This window comes from Rhinolophus sinicus, chromosome 4 (assembly GCF_057876585.1).
Source record: "Rhinolophus sinicus isolate RSI-liver-muscle chromosome 4, RSI-T2T, whole genome shotgun sequence".
NCBI lineage: Eukaryota > Metazoa > Chordata > Mammalia > Chiroptera > Rhinolophidae > Rhinolophus > Rhinolophus sinicus.
The window spans coordinates 68,559,695-68,580,024 of NC_142504.1; the positions used below are offsets into that span (position 1 = coordinate 68,559,695).

Genomic DNA, 20,330 nt, shown 5'->3' on the forward strand with positions numbered 1-20,330 from the left:
TTGAGAAATTAGCCAATATACTAAACGTTAAGTGACTTAAAGCCTCAGGTAAACAAACAAACAAACAAACAAACAAACAGGTCCATTTAGAAAATAGAGCTCAGGATAAAAATGTCAGGTGCCCTTGAGTAACTACATCGGAGCTAGCTAGCAATTACCTTTTAGAAGTAAAGTCACTTCTCAACATCCTTTTGTTCTTTATCTTCAAAGAACAAGCCACTTACATCAGAATCAAACTCTTTACACAATACTTGATCACCCCACATCAAAGCACTTTCCTTTCTCTCAGTTATTTCTTTTAATTAAGAGCTAATAAAGATATCGGTTTACATGCTGACTGAGGTTTATAGCTAATCCGGAGAAAACACATTTAAGAAATTAATCAATTTGATTTTATTTTCATCTCTCTAGAGCCAGCCAGCCCACCCCTTTCTCGGCTCATTACCTGACAGGTGCGCCTCGGCTGTGTGCAGGTTTCAGCATGACTGTCACTGTATTGTCAGTTTGATTCAAAGGGGTCTCAAGTTCATAAGCTGGCATAGACGGTGCTGGGGAAAAATACATAAGATGGACACTCATTATTTCTGGTTTATCTTTTCAGTTTTTTTTTTCAACTTTCATTTACAAAGATCATTTAGAAAAACAGTGCTCTTAGATGAAATGGCAGCTCTCAACTGACCACAAGCAGCCTCTAAGTATACAGCCTACAGAAAATATCAGGGACAACTGCAGAAACCAGTGTTAGTTGATTTCTTTGATCTCAGAGTTTAAGTATAGAGAGAGCACGAGAGGGGCTTGTGAGGCCTTAGTAATATTCTGTTTCTCGAATTTCTGTTTGGATTCTTGCTAAATGGGTGTAGTGAGCTTGTGAAAATTCATCGAGCTATACACTTATAATTTGTGTGCTTTTCTGTACATATACTTTTCTTAAAAATATACTTTAAATGCATATTTAAGAAATAATTACTAGGATCATAAAATTGAACTTTACAGTTTTTCCAAGAGGTTTCTTTTCTCTCTCTCTCTCTCTCTCTCTCTCTCTCTCTCTCTCTCTCTCTCTCTCTCTCCCTCTCTCTCTCTCTCCCTCTCTCTCTCTCTCCCAGAAATCCATCAGGGGGTCTGAAAAAGACTTGTAGGAGCCAGAGAGGCTTGTTGAAATTGGTGACTACTGATGGGTTCTCAGGGAAAAACTGACTGGAAAAGATATGGGAATTGAAGTAAGAAAGGCACTAGCTTGACTTTTTGTTGCGTTTTGTTTTAGCCAGCATAAGAGCTTAGGCACATTAATTATCTCTGCAGCTTTAGTTTACTTATCTTTTGAATAGGAGAAATTACCCTCTAGAGTTATTATGAGAATTCAAAGAGGTAATAGATAAAGAGAACCAGGCAAATATAATTCTACAAATGTAAGTTCTCTTTCCAATGTGAATCCTATTCCCAAGGTGATTTCCTGGCATTTTTTGTTTATAGATTGTTAAGTCTTATTACGAGACGATAACAGCAGAACTCTATGGTAATTCTGTCATCACCACGGACAAGAGAAATCATTTCATGACGGCTGGGATGTGAGAGGGCACACGGTCTTTTTATGACCCACAGGTATAGGTACCTGATGAGAGCACTAGAGATTTTTTGCAAATATAGTTTTTAAAAATCTCTTATATATATAAAGCTTTCATGTAAAAGACACGAGTAATACCTCAGTTCCATTTATTGGATTTTCTCAGCATTAAAAATTAACTCCAATTCTATTAAAAATTAACACCAATTCATAATACAGAATTACATTTTGTACAGAGAATAGCTCTCTATCTGAGGTCCACAAAAATATTAATCTATGGACCTTAATCTGAGGTCCAAATAATAATCTATGAAATATGGTACCCATAGGAGAAAAATTACCAAAAAAAAAAAAAAAAAGGAGTGGGGGTGGAGGTATACACATTGATATACATTTCCTCTTTAAATCTGCACAATAAATTATGCACCAGATGATATCATCTTAATTTACATCCAGAGGTCAATTCACTTGGTCAGAGAGGAAGTACATGAAAAAAGTTATAACTAGAGCCCATATTTTCTGATTCCAAGCCCAGTGGTCTTTCTACGGACTCATCCGTACGATCTATTTCATTTTCCTAACCAACCAAGGCCTTCTTCCTCTTTTCTAACTCTCCATATTGTTATTATAACCCAATGTTTTATATCAAGTATCAAGTGCATATTAAACTTCAAGTTAAGTTTATGCTCATAAAAAAATCTTACCTAATGAAAGCTTTTCCCTTAAGTTATAATTCCTTAAAAACAAAATCCCAAACCTCCCTCTGTCGAAACCTAGTGGAATGCTTACAGTACTTTAGTTGTGAGCATTTCCCTTCCTTTGCTTCCAAATAAAAACTTTTGTAAAATTAGGAAAGAGGGAAAATATATATAAAAGTCAGGATAAATATTATCTAGCTACCCCTGATTAAAAGAGTTACCTCCTTCGTCCACCCAAAGGGGAAAAATGGAAAAAGAAAATGCCATGGAACGTGTTTATTGCTGTCACATATCCCATACCAGATGGCAACTCCATTTCCTCTAGTCTGAAGTGCAGACATTTTCTGCACAGTTGCATATGCCCAGAAATATTTCTCAAATTATATCTTTTGTTGGATGGTGTAATTGAGTCTCCATAAGCAAAAAGCTGGAGGCTATAAGTGCCTGGTGCCCACCCCTTCTGCCGTTGCCTCTCTCCTTAGGATGTGAAACTACTAATGGATGAAGGTCCCAAGGAAAGCTGATCCTTCTGGCAGCGAGCTCCATAGAATGCTGTCTTTCTGTCGAACACTCAATCATTCATGGCTCATTACAGAGATTTTTCCATCACTATCACTCTGGTAACTTGGGAATGTGAAGGGGATAAGAGTGCACAGAACAGAACTTTCTGCTCACGTCCAAGTCCTCCAATGCATATTGTTGAAACAGTGGCTACTTCTTAACACAGGAGGATTGTAAGCTCCCAAATTATAAATATTTATACTATTTCATTTAATACTATGAGTTTGGTTTTCAGACATCCAAAAGTATTCGTTTGAATATAATGTGTAAGTTTGGGTGAGCTTTGCATACCTGACAATCGGAATGAAAAAGGACAAAATGCCACTTCTGATAAAAGTCATAATTCATAACGTATAATACCTGATATTTTGGTGGTGAACTGATTTGTTGTTGGAGGTCCAAAACCCTTAGCTGTGCTAGCTCGGATGGTAAAGGAGTATGTTGTCCCAGGATACAGTCCAAAAAACAGAAAATGCGTTTCATTTCCTAGTTTTGAAACTCTTCCACTTTGATTGGATAAGTCTATTTCTGGGTCAAAGGAACTGACTGCTTTGTAGGTGATCTGCAAGAGAATAATAAGAATGTGATAAAATATCTGGAGCAGACAGTCCAAGATTGCATCTTTATCCAATAACCCCGTATGATGTATACACTGTCAGACACTTTATGATAAGCTCTCCCATTCACTTAGACTCTTCAAATCCTGGATCCAGCGAAGTGGCGCAGGAACTCAGCCAAACTGTTATGAGTTATTACTTTTATAGACAGAGGAACTTATAGAGCCAGTAGATTAGAACATAAAGGATGAGTTCCGGTTTAAGCTAATACCTTGAGGTTGTTTGCTTTCAAAATGTCCTTCTGGAAAACTACATTACAGTTGGTTTAAAACAAAATAACAGAATATACAACTAGCTCAAATAGCTAAGAACCTGACAAGGGTTAAGACTGCATCTCTCATGTAGTGGCCACAGTTTGATTTAGCACTGAATAGGATGATTGTCTACAGGGAACAAGGGCACGTAAGTGTTTTCATCAACGTGGGCAAAGATATCAGCTCCCACAATAAATCCCAGACATGTGTCAGTAGCTCCTGATGCTATGACTGTGGTCTTCATGATGGGTCATATTTACATCTGTTCTTTACAGCTGTCTGAAAGAACTTTCTGTCATGAGGGAAGTGTCCTAGTCTGCACTACTGAATATGGCAGCCACTACCCACAAATGGCTGTGGAACACTTGAAATGTGGGTAGTGAGAATGAGAAACTTAAAACTTAATTTAATTTTAATTAACTAAAATTTCAATTTAAATTGCCTCCCGTCACCAGGAGCTTCCATTTCAAACAATGAAACTCTAGAAGCTTTCATGATATTGCCACATGTGTTCAAAACATGTTGGATAATTCTGGAATGTGAGAAAATAAATATAGCATAGGTGCCTTTAAAATTTGCCTTTTCAAATGATTTTTAAAAGAATTTCACTATAAGTAGTTCATCAACTATTTAAGAACACGTGTTTTAGTGGTGATTACTAACTTCTAACGGTTATAATGACATAATTTTTAAATGTGGCATATTCAAAAGTTTTAAATTGCAAAACTGAGCACTTTCTTGCTATTAAACAGGTAAACTTACTTATAATTTATGTGCATGAATACTAACACTGTTATTATACGAAGTGATAATTGACATTCTTTCTTCTTATATTTATACCGTATCATTATAATTAAGGAGACCTCTCTGAAAGAGTATTTAGATTGAATCAACTAAGTAAGCCAGGAAAATGTTTGCTGTGTATATTAATCACCGCGGTGCATGCCGTTCTCACACTCAGGCAGCAGAACTGTTGTTAACCCTCTAGCACATTTCCCTCACGAGGCTACTCTGAGTCAAGAGATAAGACCACGTCCACCACTGCACTGTCATGGGAGGGCCTGCAGCAATGCCACCGCTCACTTGGTCCTCCATTCTGATACACCCCAGAGAAGAGGGTAGTTCAGAGAAGGAAGATCTAAGCTAAGGCAGCATAATGACACCCCCAAAGTTTATTCATTCAGTGACCCATTTGAAACATACTAATTGCAGGTCTCCTTATATACCAAGCACTGTGCTCTGAGCTGGGGTCTCATATGGTGGTGATCACACATGGTACCTGCCATGTAGGAGATGACAGTTTTCTGGGGAAGGAGAGAAACAATTCAATAAGTATGATACAGTATAATTAAAATAAGGACTAGCAGTGCCCACCAGGGCGAAGGTAATGTTCTTGTTCATTTCATTGCCTTACTAAAAGCTTCAATGGGACACAAATGTATATGGGACAAAGTCCAAACTCCTTAAATTTGTGTTTAAGACCTGCCTACATCTTTCTCAAACTTGTTCCTGAATACCTGACATGAGGACATTATATTACTTTCTGTCCCAGTTAGGGGATAAAGATTTACTCTACCACAAACACTTACTGGGCTTTTCTGACACTGCTTTTGCTCATTAACTTTCATCTGCCTGGAACATGGTATGGTTATCTCTATCCCGTTTTCCCCACCTACTCAGATTCATTCATTCCATTCAAATATTGATGCATTGAACACTGACACTTTGCCAACACTGTGGTCAGCATGTGGACACAGGCCGTGCCCTCAGATCGCTGAGAATACAGAGTGGGGTGGGTGAGAGACAATAAGTAAATTAATAATTAAAAACCATGAAATTCCATAGAATAGAAAGGATGCTAAAATACACAATATTGTGGGGAGCAGGGTACACCCACAGCCTTTAGAATGGTTGGGGATGGCAGTTAATTTCAGGAGAATTGAACTCTGTGAAGGAGCCAACATGCCAAGAGTTTGGGAAAGAACAGCATGAAGTAAAGCCATGAAGTAGGGGCATTATGGGCAGTTAATGGGCAGAAAGAAGGCCTGTGTGGCTGTAGCCCAGCAAGCAAGGTGAGTGTGGTCCCTGGGGGCGGGAGAAGTGGACGGGGGCTATAGCACCTAGTGCTCTGTACCCTAAGAAGGGCTAATGGGTTTGTCCTCCCTCTCACCATGGCCATGCAGGATAAGCTAAACTGGGGCTTCGTAACTGGATTTCAGTCACAGCCCTTTCGTAATTTGTTACAATGAATAGCTTCTATCTCCTCCGCCCATAAAAACGCACATACACACTAATTAATGCACTCCTACAATTATGAATCAGCTCCTTCACCTCTAACAAATCCTTCACACACATGTATGTTGTATGTATGTGGGCACAATGTCAGAAAGCTCACAATCTCCCTCAAATCCATCCAGAACGCTGGGGGTTTGAGTACCAGGAATAGAGAAAAGCTCCTCAGGAACAGGGTCAGTCTAACTCTAGAATTCCACTGCCTTCCACAGACTTGATGCTCAATAAACACCTCTTCACCTGAGCACCAAAATATACCTCCACACTCAAACCAAAATGTAACATGTCCTTCTGGCATTTAGTTTTTTCATTTGTTCATTCAACAAATGTTTGTTACCCTGTTCCCTTGAAAATAAGACCTAGCCAGATCATCAGCTCTAATGCATCTTTAGGAGCAAAAATTAATATAAGACCGGGTCTTATAACATATAATATAATATAAGACCCGATCTTATAGTAAAATACTTATATTATAGTAAAATAAGACTGGGTCTTATGTTAATTTTTGCTCCAAAAGATGCATTAGAGCTGATGGTCCAGCAAGGTTTTATTTTTGGGAAAACATGGTAAGTGCATATTAATTACTGGGCTATGGAAAAGCAATAGGCAACTCCCAGAAGGAAAGGGTGGGGCTGTTTTCACACTTGCCAAGGGCAATCTTAATAAAGTCTCTATAAAGGACACCGACAGTCCAATATCAGATCCAGGTAATTTTATGGGATGCCCTAAGTCAAAAGCAAACTGACATGGAACCAACATACGTATGCGTTCCATTTAGGTGAGATGGAGTCAACTGCTGCTTATACTCGATGATTTCTGATTTATACATCAGTGCCTAAAATATTCCAAGACTATCTTCCCCTCCTCTACTTAAAGTCTCAAATCATAAAATGAGAGATTCACAGAGAAGCAAAAATGGAATAACATGCAACCTTTGACCAGGAAGGGAATCAAAGTCTTCTAGGGGGTGTGACTTGATTGTAATTCTAGCCAATGTTAAATATAGCTCTTTAATGGAGGTTCAAGCAATCAAAGGAATGAATAATTAGATCTGATTTCAGGTGAGGAAAGGACCTAGGATATTAGGGAAAAGTACTATATTTGCATGAAATACTAAAAGATAAGTAGAGGTCCAATAGGAGGAAAAAAGAGGGGTGGGCATCAGGAGGAAGAAAGGATACAGTAGTCTCCCCTTATGCTCAGTTTTGCTTTCTGCATTTTCAGTTACCCAAGGTCAACCACAGAAAATAGTAAATGGAAAAATGTAGAAATAAGCAATTCATAAGTTTTAAATTGCACGGTATTCTGAGCAGTGTGATGAAATCTACGCCCCATGCTCCTTTTGGCCCAGGGACGTGAATCATCCTTTTGTGTAACGTCTCCACACTGTATATGCTTCCCGCTCCTTAGTCACTTAGTAGTCATCTCGGTTATCAGAGTGACTGTCATTGTATCGCAGTGCTTGTGTACAAGAAACCCTTACCTTACTTCACAATGGCCCCAAAGTACAAGAGTAGTGATACTGGCAATTCGGATATGACAAAGAGAAGCCATAAAGCGCTTCCTTTAAGTCAAAAGGTACATATGTTAGGAAAAAACATAGTACATATAGGGTTCGGTACTATCTATAGTTTCAGGCATCCACAGGGGCAGTCTTGGAACTTATCTCATGGATAAGCGGGGACTACTCTATAAGCAAAAACAAGATGATGTAATGGTTCAGAAGGTTCTTGGAGAGAAAAAAATCCCATGGCTTATTAAATTTGAGGAGAAAAATGGGAGATGAAGTAATAAATATAAATTGGGATTAGAACAAGGAAGGCCTTGAATATTGCAACCAGACTTTTTAATAGGGGCCCTAAATTCTACTTTCTACACTACTACCGAGCTCAGTCAATAGCGGTTACCTGAGCCCAGTTATTCATGCTTGGGATCTTGGAATGTCCTTCTTCAACTCTTGATCTGCCAATGCCCCCACTCAGCTGACAAGTCAGGATCATCCTACTTTACTATGTATGCCCAAGCAACACCGCACTCTGTATACTCTAGTCACACGTTAAATTGATTTGCATTTGGTACTTATTTCATTCTCTCTATAGTTAGCTACTGTTAGAACTGTTACTTCTAGTACAGAAGGAGCAGTACTTTTTATACTTTTGTCTTCTTCCAATACTTTACACATACAAAAATTTTTAAAAAGCTGGTTGATGTATTACTCTCTTGACCAGGAGTCTGGAGTTTACTCACTAGGCAATTTAGAGCTATATAAATTTAGTGAATTACAAATACTTGGATATATATCCTTGTGCATCTGGGAATATTATGATTGATAAACTTCTAGAAATAAGCTTGATAGGCAAAATTTAAATTTTGATTCATACTTCCAAATTGCCTACAAAAAGAAAGAGGCTGCAAAATGTATGTTCCCATCAAGAGTCTATACACACACACATTTCCCCACATCACTGTTTAACACCTGAAATTACACAAACTTAAACTTTCTGTAACACTTGTTTGATTTCATTTCTCAATCATTAATAAGGTTGGATAGGTATCTTTTCATATGCTTACATGTCATTTGGATTTTTTTTCCTATGAGTTGCCTCCTCTTATTCTTTGTTTATTTTTTGGGTGTCTTGTCTATTTTTTGTTAATCTGTATGAAGTCTGTATATTTTAGCCATCAGCCTGTTGACTGTGATAAATGTTGAAAATAATTTCCCCAAGTCTTCTGTTTGTATTCAAACTTTCTTCATGGTATCTTACATTAATTCAGAAGTTTAATTCTTATATAACCAAATCTGTCAACCTTTTTTTAATGATTTCTGGTTTTTATGTTAAGCTTAGAAAGACAAACAGTTGCCTCTCAAACAACACAGGTTTGAATTGCATGGGTCCACTGATGCACACTTTTGTCAATAAATATTCCGTCGGCCCTCTATATCCCCAGGTTTCTCATCCATGGATTCAAGCACGCAAGGATTAAAAACAATATTTTCAAACTATGATTGGAAATCCATGGGTGTGGGGGCTGACACTACACATTGTTTTATGCCATTTTATATAAAACTTGAGCATTTTTGGATTTTAGTATCCATAGGGGGTCCTGTAACCAATCCCCTATGGATACAAAGAAATCACAGTTAAGTTTTGGGGGAGTTAAAAATTATATGTGGATTTTCATGTGCACAAAGATTTGTGCCCCAACCCCCACATTGTTCAGGGTTCAAATGTATTACAAAAACGTCTTCCTTATATATTCTTATAGTTTAATTTTTGTGTCTCGATCATGAATCTATTTGGTATTTATTTTTGTATGATGTGAGGTATGGGTTTTACATGGCATATTATTGTAATAAAATGCTAGGTTTGTTAATATTTATTAAATTTTATCCATTTGTATTCATAAACAAACATGCACTAAAATTTCTACCTTGTAAAATTTTGCAAGGACATGCATCTATTTGTTAGCAGTAATTAACTCTGCATTTCTGGTCAAGATGAAGGAGTAGGTAATCGCTCTGCTTGCATACAATCATGACCACATCAAAATTACAACTAAACTAATGAACAACCATCACCTGAAAATTGCCTGAAGTCTAGCTGAACATAAGTCCTATAACTAAGTACATATAGAAGAAGCAATTTTGAGACTCGTAGGAGGGGCAAAGATGCAGAAGCGGATGGTCCCTCATCAGCATGTGGCAGTTAAAAATCAGGAAGAACATCTCAGCTACAGAGGTCCTTTCTGTGGAGCAAGGCTTCCCAGCACCACACCAGGCTTTCCAGGCCAGGATTCCAGTGCCGGGAAGAGAAGTCCTCAAACTTCTGCCCATGAAAACCAGCAGCAATTGTGGCTGAGTGAGATGGAGGGAAGCTGGAGTTCCAGAGATTCCTCTTAAAAAACCCACACACAAACTCACTTGAGGCTGGACTCGTTCATTCTGGGCTCCAGCACTAGGGTACCGGCTCGAGGGGGAACATACGGGGAGGAACTGAATAGTCTGGCCTCAGGGTGAGGCCTGAGGGGCAACATTCTCTAAGACAGAAATGCCAGCAGATGCCATTGTTTCTCTGTTGAGTCCTTCCGCTCTCCCAGTGTGCAGACACTGGCAGCCACCATATCTAAGTCTCCGTGAACCTGGCTAACAGTGTTCTTCCCACCCTGGTAATTCCCTGAGACCCTTCCCCACCCAACTTTCAGGCACATCTACGTCACTTCTGGTGGCATTTCCATACAAACAGACTGTCTTGGCTCATGCTGAGGACATTTCTAAAATCTCTTAAAGGTTCACAAACTCCAAGCAAGCAGCATCTGGCCTCAGTGTGACCTGTACCTTTTGCTAAGCAGCCCCAAGCCTGACACTAGTGGCAGCTGGCATTGGTTCACAGCTTAGCCTCTCCCAGGCACCTCCAAGACCAGTGCAGGTGGAAGAAGACATACAGATCACTTTGTGGCTCATGCCAGGAGGACCTGGGGGCTAGCACGCCTGGTGGCCAGCTTTGGACCATGCTGGAGCACCACCAGGCCACCTCCACAGATGACACACTCAAATGGCAGACGGGGCAGGCACCGGAGCCCTGCTAAAGTGAACCTTGCTCTGTAGGGTCAGTCCCTGCACGACAGCTCCTCCACTGGTCAAGGCCAATCCTCACAACCAATCAGCCCATGTGTCATTCCCTCCCATTGATGTGCAAATAACAACCAAAGCTTAACTACAACAGGAAGGAAAACACAACCCACACAAGGGACACACCTGGAGCATGTGGCTCAGGTGACCGGGGAGACTATGCCACTGGACCCCACAGGACAGCTACTACATAAGGCCACTCTACTAAGACCAGGAGACACTCTACTGAATACATAGAAAAAAACACAGGGATGCAGCCAAAATGGGGAGACAAAGAAACATGTTCCAAATGAAAGAACAGAACAAAGCCCCAGAAAAAGAACTAAACAAAATGGAGAAAAGCAATCTACCAGACGCTGAGTTCAAAACACTGGTTATAGGATTTTCAATGATCTCAGTAAGAACTTGACAAAGAGATAGGAAGCATAAAAATGGAGACAGAAACCAAAAAAATAACCAGTCAGAAATGAAGAATCCAATAACTGAGTTAAAGAATATATTACAGAAAATCAATAGTAGATTAGATAAAACAAAGGATTAGATCAGCTATATAAAAGATAAGGTAGCAGAAAACACCCAATCAGAACAGCAAAAAGAAAAATAATCCAAAAAATGAGGATAGTTTAAGGGGACTTTGGGATAACGTCAACATTCACATTACTGGAGTACCAGAAGGAGAAGAGAGATAGCAAAGAATTGAAAACTTATATGAAGAAATAATGACTGAAAACTTCCCTAACCTGTTGAAGGAAATACTAGATATACAAGCCCATGGAGTACAGAGTGTCCCAAAAAAGATGAAACCAAACAGGCCCACACCAAGACACATTATAATTAAAATGCCAAAGATAAAGACAAAGAGCGAATCTTAAAAGCAGTAAGAGAAAAGCAGTTCATTTTTCTAACTGCTTTTCTACAAGGAAGCTCCCATAAGACTATCAGCTGATTTCTCAACAGAAACATTGTGGGCCAGAAAGGATTGGCAGGACATATTCAAAGTGATAAAAAGAAGAACCAAAATTATTCTACCAAAATTATTCTACCCAGCAAAGCTATCATTTAAAATTGAAGGAGAGATAAAGGGCTTCCTAGAGAAGAAAAAGCTAAAGGAGTTCATTACCACCAAACCAGTATTACAAGAAATGCTAAAAGAACTTCTTTAAGAAGAAGAAGAAATGATAAAAAGTATGAATTATAAATTGGCAACAACTAGATATATATATATATATAGATATAGATATAGATATAGATATAGATATAGATATAGATATAGATATAGATATAGATATAGATATAGACATACAACTACTTTCAATGTGAATGGATTAAATGCTCCAATCAAGGCCATGGAGGTGTGTGTGCTGAGTGGATAAGAAAAAAGACCCTTACATATGCTGCCTACAAGAGACTCACTTTAGATCATGAGACACACAAAGACTGAAAGTAAAGGGATAGAAAAACATAAGCTGGGATAGAAATACTTACCAGACAAAATAGACTTTAAAACAAATGCTATTACAAGAGAGGAAGAAAAATTCACTAATGCCGCATCTGCATTATTTATCTGAAGAAACCCAAAACAGTAATTCGAAAAGACATATGCCTCCATATGATCATTACATCCTTATTTACAATAGCCAGGATATGGAGGCATCCTGGTTGTCCAGCAATAAATAAATGGATAAAGAAGAGGTGGTACATATATTAATGAAATATTACTCAGACATAAAAAATGAAATCTTGCCATCTGCAACAACATGGATGAACCTAGGGGGTATTATGCTTAGTAGACTAAGTCAGACAAAGAAAAACAAATACCACATGATTTCACATATATGGGGAATCTAAAGAACAAAATAACCAAACAAAGAAATCAGAACTAGACTCATAGATACAGAGAACATTTTGATGGTGGCCAGATGGGAGAGGGGGTGGGAGGGTGGGTGAAAAGGTGAAGGGACTAAGAAGTACAAATTGGTAGTTACAAAATAGTCATGGGGATGTACAGTATAGCATAAGGAATATAGTCAATAACATTGTATTAACTGTTTGGTGTCAGATGGGTACTAGATTTATCAGGGTGATCACTTTGTAAGTTACATGTCTAATCACTATGTTGTACACTTGAAACCAATATAATATTGTATGTCACCTCTAATTGAAAAATAAAAAAAAAGATATTTAAAAAATTGTAGTTACCTCTGAAATGTGAAATTTAGAAGAAAGCATATTTTCTTTAAAATATTCTTTCAGAGAGCAATATTACAATTTCAACTTCATAAAATAAAAATTTTGATCATTATCAGTTCAGGTATCAGAAAATTACTTCGATAAAATTAAATGACTGATTGGGAGGTAAGGCCTGGAGTTAAAACAAAGGTGGGGAGAAGGGAAAGGAAAGACTAGTTTGAGAGGCTGAAGATGCACATCAGGGGAATATAAAAGAGAAGGCAAAGAATAAGACCAAAAGAATGTTTTCCTGCTGTAAATTGTCATAACTCCTGGCAAAAATGACACTGTCAGCATCTTCCAGTCAGTAATGGTTGGTGTCTCTTTTCTAAGAGGTACGGAGAAAAATCAAGAATATAAAAATCATTGTAATATCTACATAACTCAATCTATTTTTCTTCTCTCCTTCAAAAACTATCCAAGTGTGCTCTCTGTCTAAAGAAACCACCTCTATTATGTGTCACTAAGCTTTTTTCCAACTACGCATATGATAATTTCTCTCTCCTTCCAGTTTTTGCCTATAGTCAAATGTGTTTCTATGACAGAATACACTGTTCCTAAGGTTCCTGTTTCCTTTTGGGAAACTGTTCTATTTCCTTAGCATGATATCTGTCCCAGGAGACTGTAGTCTTTCAGAGAGGGGAACGAGTCCGGTTCAACATCAGTCTTTGGCTCTAAGAGGAAGCCATGTCTATTGTCGCCTTTGGTACAGGCTGCACGAATCACAGTAGGCAGTAATCTTAGCTAAAGAAGAGCTCCCTCCTAAGACCCCATCTAAGGCCTACCTTGAGCAACCTGGAACTCCCTACTGTCTCCTTCTAAAAAATATGGAGAAAGGAGAGAGAAAGATTAGGTGATCAGAAAACTTATATTTAATTAGTTAAGCTTCATTCACACATTTGACATTTTTTCTTTGGTATATAGAAAAGTGGAACAAACCTGTATCTGATTTTTAAAACTCTGATTTATGAAACATTCCCACCTCCCCATTGTCATAGCTTTTCAATCCATGTACAACTGGGAGATCCTGGCTGCTGAAGTCTGAGACACCAATGGGCTCTTTTATTATTATTGTTGTTATTATTATTATATTGAATTATTGTTCCTATTGTTTCCATGTTACAGTTACTTATTACACAAAGATACATGCTCAGTGGGATCAGAAAGAAATAATCTGGCTATTATTTTCTGTCTGTCTAGATACCAACATGTGGCTTTTAGGACAGGTGGACTTATTTCTTGGCATTTAACACTGATTTCAAAGATTATATCTTTTCTGGTAAAAAAAAAAAAAAATTCTGTTTTTCTTAATGGCAAGATTCCCAAAAACTAAGACCTGAGAATGGTCATGGGGTCAAAAATGTTCACTGTGAAGAAAATATGAACTTGTTTGATTTAATTATAAAACTTAGCTCTAGAAGCTGAGCCATGAGTTTTCATAATACTCGATTCTTTTACAATGAAGCAGTCAATGAACAGCATCAATAACTTAACATGAAAGTCATTTTCTTTTGTCTTTTTTCTTGCTTTTTTTAGCTTTCAATTAATAACAATTTTTTTTTTTTGAATTTCAATACCAATTTTCAAAAGGTATAGGGAAACATCAATGTGAGGTTAGTTGGGTCAGGAGAGGGGTTTACCAGTGATCACTGTCTGACAGCTTTTTCTCAGGCTTTTGTCAGTAATTCTGAAAGGTATTCAAGTAGGGGTGCCACAGGAAAACTGTCACGATTTTTGAAGCCTAACAACATATAATTCTGTTGAATTTGCATTCAAATAAATGCTAGCTTAAAAAAATGCACCTGCTTGTTTCTATGACAATAGGCACAGTGAAATGATGCTCATAGAGATATGATGACTGTCACCCTGCTATTGCTATTATTTTCTTCCTTGAACAATTCATCAAATTCTTCTCTGCTAGCTATCATTCAACCATTTGATATGCCTCAGTAGACAAAACTATGTCACAGAAGTCTAAAGTATGTTTTGCTAATACTGAGAAACCGAAAGACATTATTCTATTGTTATTTCTGAAACAACATCTATTGACTTTGCTAATTGGAAAATCAGCAGTCTTCTATAATTCAGTAGTGAAATATTTTATAGTTAGCAAGAATAGGATTCTATGGTTGCCTCCTAATCAATGTACAAAATACTTATTGGTTTTAATAAAAGCAATTTAAAAACATGTTACTTGTATCTTTACAGATAATAACACGTAATGTGGAAACATCCATATCATTATAAATGTGCATCCTGAAAATACACATAATTCAAAAACTTATTTTTAATTTTTTCCTTCTATATAGTAATCATTATAACTATTGAAAACATTAAACTTCTTAAAAGACATGATGCTGTTATGCATTTTTAAATACTAGTCTAGCTATCATAGAAATTATAGTAAGAAATTAAATTACTAACAAATGTATATACTACCTCATATAAAGTGATAACACCATATGTTTGAATTGGTTCTCTCCATTGAAGAAATATTTTCTCTTCAAAGGTACTTCCTTGGATGGATTCAGTAGGAACAGCACCTGGCACTAGAAGGGGAGGAAATCAATAAATGTTATGTAACAAACAAACAAACAAACAAACAAAAAAGATTTTTCTAGACTTGATAGGTTTTTAACTCTCTGTTGAGGCACAAGATATTAATAATCCATAGATACACTCATATTTCTTTTAGAAATATGAAATCCAAAACCATTTTGGCTATACTGTATTTTTAAAGAAAATAAAATTCCTCATTTTTTTCTTTAAAGTTTGAATCAATTAGATGAAGCTCAGTAATCATATTTTAAATGAACTTTTTTGTCTTTAAAAATAAATAAAGAAGGCTATAGAGCAATGAGAATTCCCACATGTTGCTTGTGGGAGTTAAATTGGTACAACCACTTTGGAAAATAATTTGGTCGTATAGTTAAAGAGGCATATATCATATGACCCAATAATCCCACCTCCAGGTATATTCCCTAGTAATATCCTTGCACATATGTACCAGGAAACATTTGTACTAGGATGTCAACAGAGCATCATTTGTAAATGAAACCAATAAGAGACAAACCAAATAGTTCAATAAATTGTTTTATATTCACACAATCAAATACAAAGAAGATTGAAAATAAATGACAGCTATACACATCATGATGAGTGAATTTTATAACCATACTATTGAGTGACAAAAGTATGTCAAAGAAGAATATACATAAACTGTACTTATATTTAATATCTCTAATTAAAAATATACATTAAATATAAGGTTTACAAAGATGTGATATAGATGAAATAATATATTTTTAAAATTGTTTTATTTATTTATTAATAATATAAAATATTTGGGAAAGTTCGATGCCATTTTTTAAAACCTAAAATATGTAACATTGTTTGATTAGTTTGCAAGAAAATCTAACTGACATAAGGGAAAATAGAAATTTATTTGCCAATTTTCTATAAAATAACATTTAATATTGTTTTAAAAATATTATCTCATATTCATTTAAATTCAGTTTTTCAGTATGCTTCATATTATATACAATTTAGTGTATTAATATGTCTACCTATTTATAAACTAATATATTAATACTTCTTATAAATATACATATATTTGGGGACACAGGATCAAATTTTTTTGGTGATGATGTGAGTCATCCAGAAAGTGGTTGAAGAGGAGTCACACTTCTGAATTTCAAAACTCATTATAAATTTAGTTTCAAGACATTCTGGTACAGGTAGTCCCCGTATGACATGGTTGTTGAGTTCCTAAAAAATGCCATGTTATGCGAATCCATGTTATACGAAATAAAGAACTAGTACAAAAAAGGGGGGTAGGTTCCAAAAATAAAAAAAAATTAAAAAAAATAAAACTACTATATTTTTATAATTAAGAGAAATATCTTTATTAAAGCAATTTTCACCAAAAGTATAACATATTAATATGTATTAAATAATACTTTCTTCGTTATAACTACTAAGCACCATTAACCAAGGGCGTTTTCTTTTTGACAAGATATCTTCATCCTCTGAACTTAATACTCCACGAACAAAATGGATTTAAAATTGTAATAAATTTTAAAAGTCTGCAGTCAAATCTGATATGACATCCATGCTCGAATGAAAAATTTCAAATGAGATGTCTTTTGCTCTTGAAAGCTTTTGTTATGTTCCGTGTTATTCGGGGATTTCCCTAATTTCAAATGAGGTATTTTTTGCTCTGAAAAGCTCCATTCTCTAATTCTCAAACCATGTTAGAGTGCAACCGTGTTCTAGGATGCCGTGTTATATGAGGGTTTTCCCCAATTCTCGAATGGTGTGAGAGCAAAACTGTGTTATAGGAAGTGCTGTATTATATGGGGGTTACCTGTATTAGCATAAAAATAGACATACAGATCAGTGGAATAGAACTGAAGGTACAGAAATAAACCTCTACTTTTGCAATCAGTTGATTTTCATCAAGGGTGCCAGGGAAAGCCAATCGGGAGAGAATAATCTTTTCAAAAGTGGTTCTGAACAACCTGTAGAAGAATGAAGTTGGATTCCTGCCTCACACCATATATAAAAATTATATCAAATAGATTAAAAGCCTAATGTGGAAGAGCTAAAACTACAAAACTCTTAGAAAAAAACATAGGTGTAAATCTTCATGACCTTGGATAAGGCAATGGTTTCTTAGGGAGAATATAGTACCTCACAGGAACTTAGGTCTAGTACCTGTTTTAGAAGTTCTAGGAATTCAGGACTTGGGATATACAGTCTTAGTATCTAAATTTGTAGAATTGAGGCCTATTCTGTCTAGTGATACTTTAAACAGTAATAAAAATAAATTTATTCCACACTTTCTCATACAAAACATTATTTCAATAAAAATACTGTACTGCAATAAAACTCACAGTGTTCAATAAATTGTACCCTTTGTTAATGGTAGATAAATAAAGTGACCATCCTTTTTTCTTCAAACTAGTATCATTTCACAATTATTTCTTTTCTGTCTTCCTTTTTTCTATCTTTTTTGAAGTATTTTTTGTTGTTGTTGTTGCGAGAAAATATAATTTGAAATGAAAGTTTTTCTAACTAACTGGATGCCGGTGTGCTATAAAAACAATAGATTTTTATTTGGAATGAATGCATACCCCAACTTCAGGAACTAACAAGATTATTTAAACAAACAGAAATAAATAAGCTATTTAGATCTCATGTTTTGACAGAATTTCTAGCTTATGTCTGTTCTCAATTTGAAACCCAAAAGTGTTGAGTGGATTCATGCTTTAGTAAGACATAGCTGCTCATCTCTAGAAACGACTGCATTTATCTCTCTCACTGATTAAAACATTACTGTTGATTAAAACATGAATTAAATTATTATCAACAAACTTTATTGTCTTATTTAAAGACTAATCAAATATTTTGAGCGTTTATTAGCTACTCAATGTCATGCATATTGCTCTAGAAGAAAAACAGACAACTTATTGTCTCAAGTAGTTTAGAGTTAAGAGAAAAAAATTATATACTCATAACATAGTGAAAGAACAAGGAAACGTTACAACAAGTTGCTTTGAATTGTTACAACAATAACAATCATGTTCACCTATTAACAGCCCCTCTCTGGCAGCTACAAATAGCTCACTATTTTAATTTTGTCTAACCCTAAAATGCCTCAAGTATTATTTTCAAACTTCTCAGATGAGGAACTTAAGGCTCAGAGATTTAAAAACCTTATCAAGCAAATGAGGTCAGAAGGATGAGAGGAATATGGGGGTTTGGGGGGAAGAGTTGGAGACATGAAGACCCTGAAAGTTGAGGAGAACTTCGGAGGGTAGCAGAGGAGATGGAATTGAGAGACGGCCAAGTAGAAGGGCAGGTTGCAGAGGACAACAGACAACAAGGAAGAGCCCAGGATATAAGGAGTGTGGCATAAAGGAATGATCCTGACGTGACATTTTTGCAGAACGAACTGCAGTGGGGGAAAGTTATTAGTTCTAGAGTATGAGCCAAGAATACATTAGACCTTGAAAGTCAAGACTTGGATAAAGAGAGTCATTGAAGGCTCTTTGTGGAGAGTGACATGATGCAAATGTATTTCAAAGATGAGTTTAGTGAGTGTGTAGGGGGGCTTTGGAATGGCAAAGATGGAACCACAAAGAAAGGTTAGAAACTATTCCAGAAATTTCAGTGTAAAATAATGAGGATGTGAATACAGATTGTAGAGGTTGAGAGGAAAGAACAACGTAGAATCCTGGAAGTAGAAATAACAGTAGTCAGAATCAAATTAAATACTGAAATGCAGGGGAGGAAGGGTCCAGAAATGACTTGTTGACAATGATGACATCTTTCTTATTTCCTGGGAGATGAGAAAGAGTTGGAAGAAATAGAAATAAGGATTCCAATCTCGGCCCTGGCTGAGTGACTTGTATCAAACTAATACTCCTAACAAAAATAATTGTAATAAAACAACTATTTGACAGCAACCGATTATTTGTAACTATGGAAGGACTTAAAGGGCTACAAAAAAGAGAAGAATGTGGGCTGAGCACCTCATTTACTCTGGCTGTTTCCATGTTTTCCTTCTGTAGCAATATGCATGGTATTGTATAGGTAATAAATACTCAAAATACTTTGTTAGCTCTTTAAATTAAATAGTAAAGTGTTATAAATATTTAATTTGTTACAATCAATGATCAAATATCATAATACACTACATGAAGAAACAAAAAATTAAACATCTATTTTTTCCAGGAATAAGTAAATATATTCATTTAATGGGCTTCCCAAGTTCTTTGCAATTTATTTTGATGTCTGGCAAATTAATTTTAGGTCAAACATATAATACACTACCCTGTATTTTATGTGCTACATGAGCACGTGATTGTACATAAGAATCCCCTCTATAATCAGTGTAAAAGCCCATTTACATCCATGCTATGGGATTCAAATAATATTTTCACTATTTTACATTATTTTAGGGATTTATTACAATTGCATATTTGCTTTTATTGATGAGTTCCTGGTAACATGCGTGGTTTACTTGTTAAATTCTTGTTTATTAAGGTAATATCCAATTACAACATTGTTCCTATGGGAAAATATGATCTATTTCATGACCACCAACCTAATGAGGTAATTTCTCAGCTCTATGCTGAAAAGCAAGAGCCTCTATTTGGTCTGAATTTTTATCTGAACTATGAAAAATATTTCAGAATACCTTTTACATATATTTAAATAAGCATTTCATGTAAATAATCTAATGCCTCTTAGTCCAACATAATAATAAAACAACTCTCAGTTGAACAAAGAGCGATTTAGAGAAATACAGAAATACAGAAACATAGAAAACTGATTTTATGACTCTTAAAGAATTAAAAAGACGTGTACACCTTCATTCCCTTTACCCTTATCAGCTCTTAAGTCTACAGAAGCACAGGTGCATGTTTGTATTATTCAACGCAGTGACTAGTTCGTGCTTCCATTTTTATTGTAAAGGTCTCA

The 20,330-nt window shown here is 36.1% G+C and overlaps 1 protein-coding gene across 17 annotated transcripts in view; it reads right to left on the bottom strand.

The window, feature by feature from the left end:
* PTPRM (protein tyrosine phosphatase receptor type M) overlaps positions 1–20,330 on the bottom strand; it is an 808,815-nt gene that overhangs the window by 339,588 nt on the left and 448,897 nt on the right. For all 17 annotated transcript variants that reach the window (XM_019755757.3, XM_019755755.3, XM_074340349.2 and 14 more), the window contains 3 exons: positions 15,282–15,391; positions 3,181–3,382; positions 446–548 (listed from right to left, as the gene is read on the bottom strand). In XM_019755757.3, the coding sequence (XP_019611316.1) occupies positions 446–548; positions 3,181–3,382; positions 15,282–15,391 (415 nt within the window). The remainder of the gene's footprint in view (positions 1–445; positions 549–3,180; positions 3,383–15,281; positions 15,392–20,330) is intronic.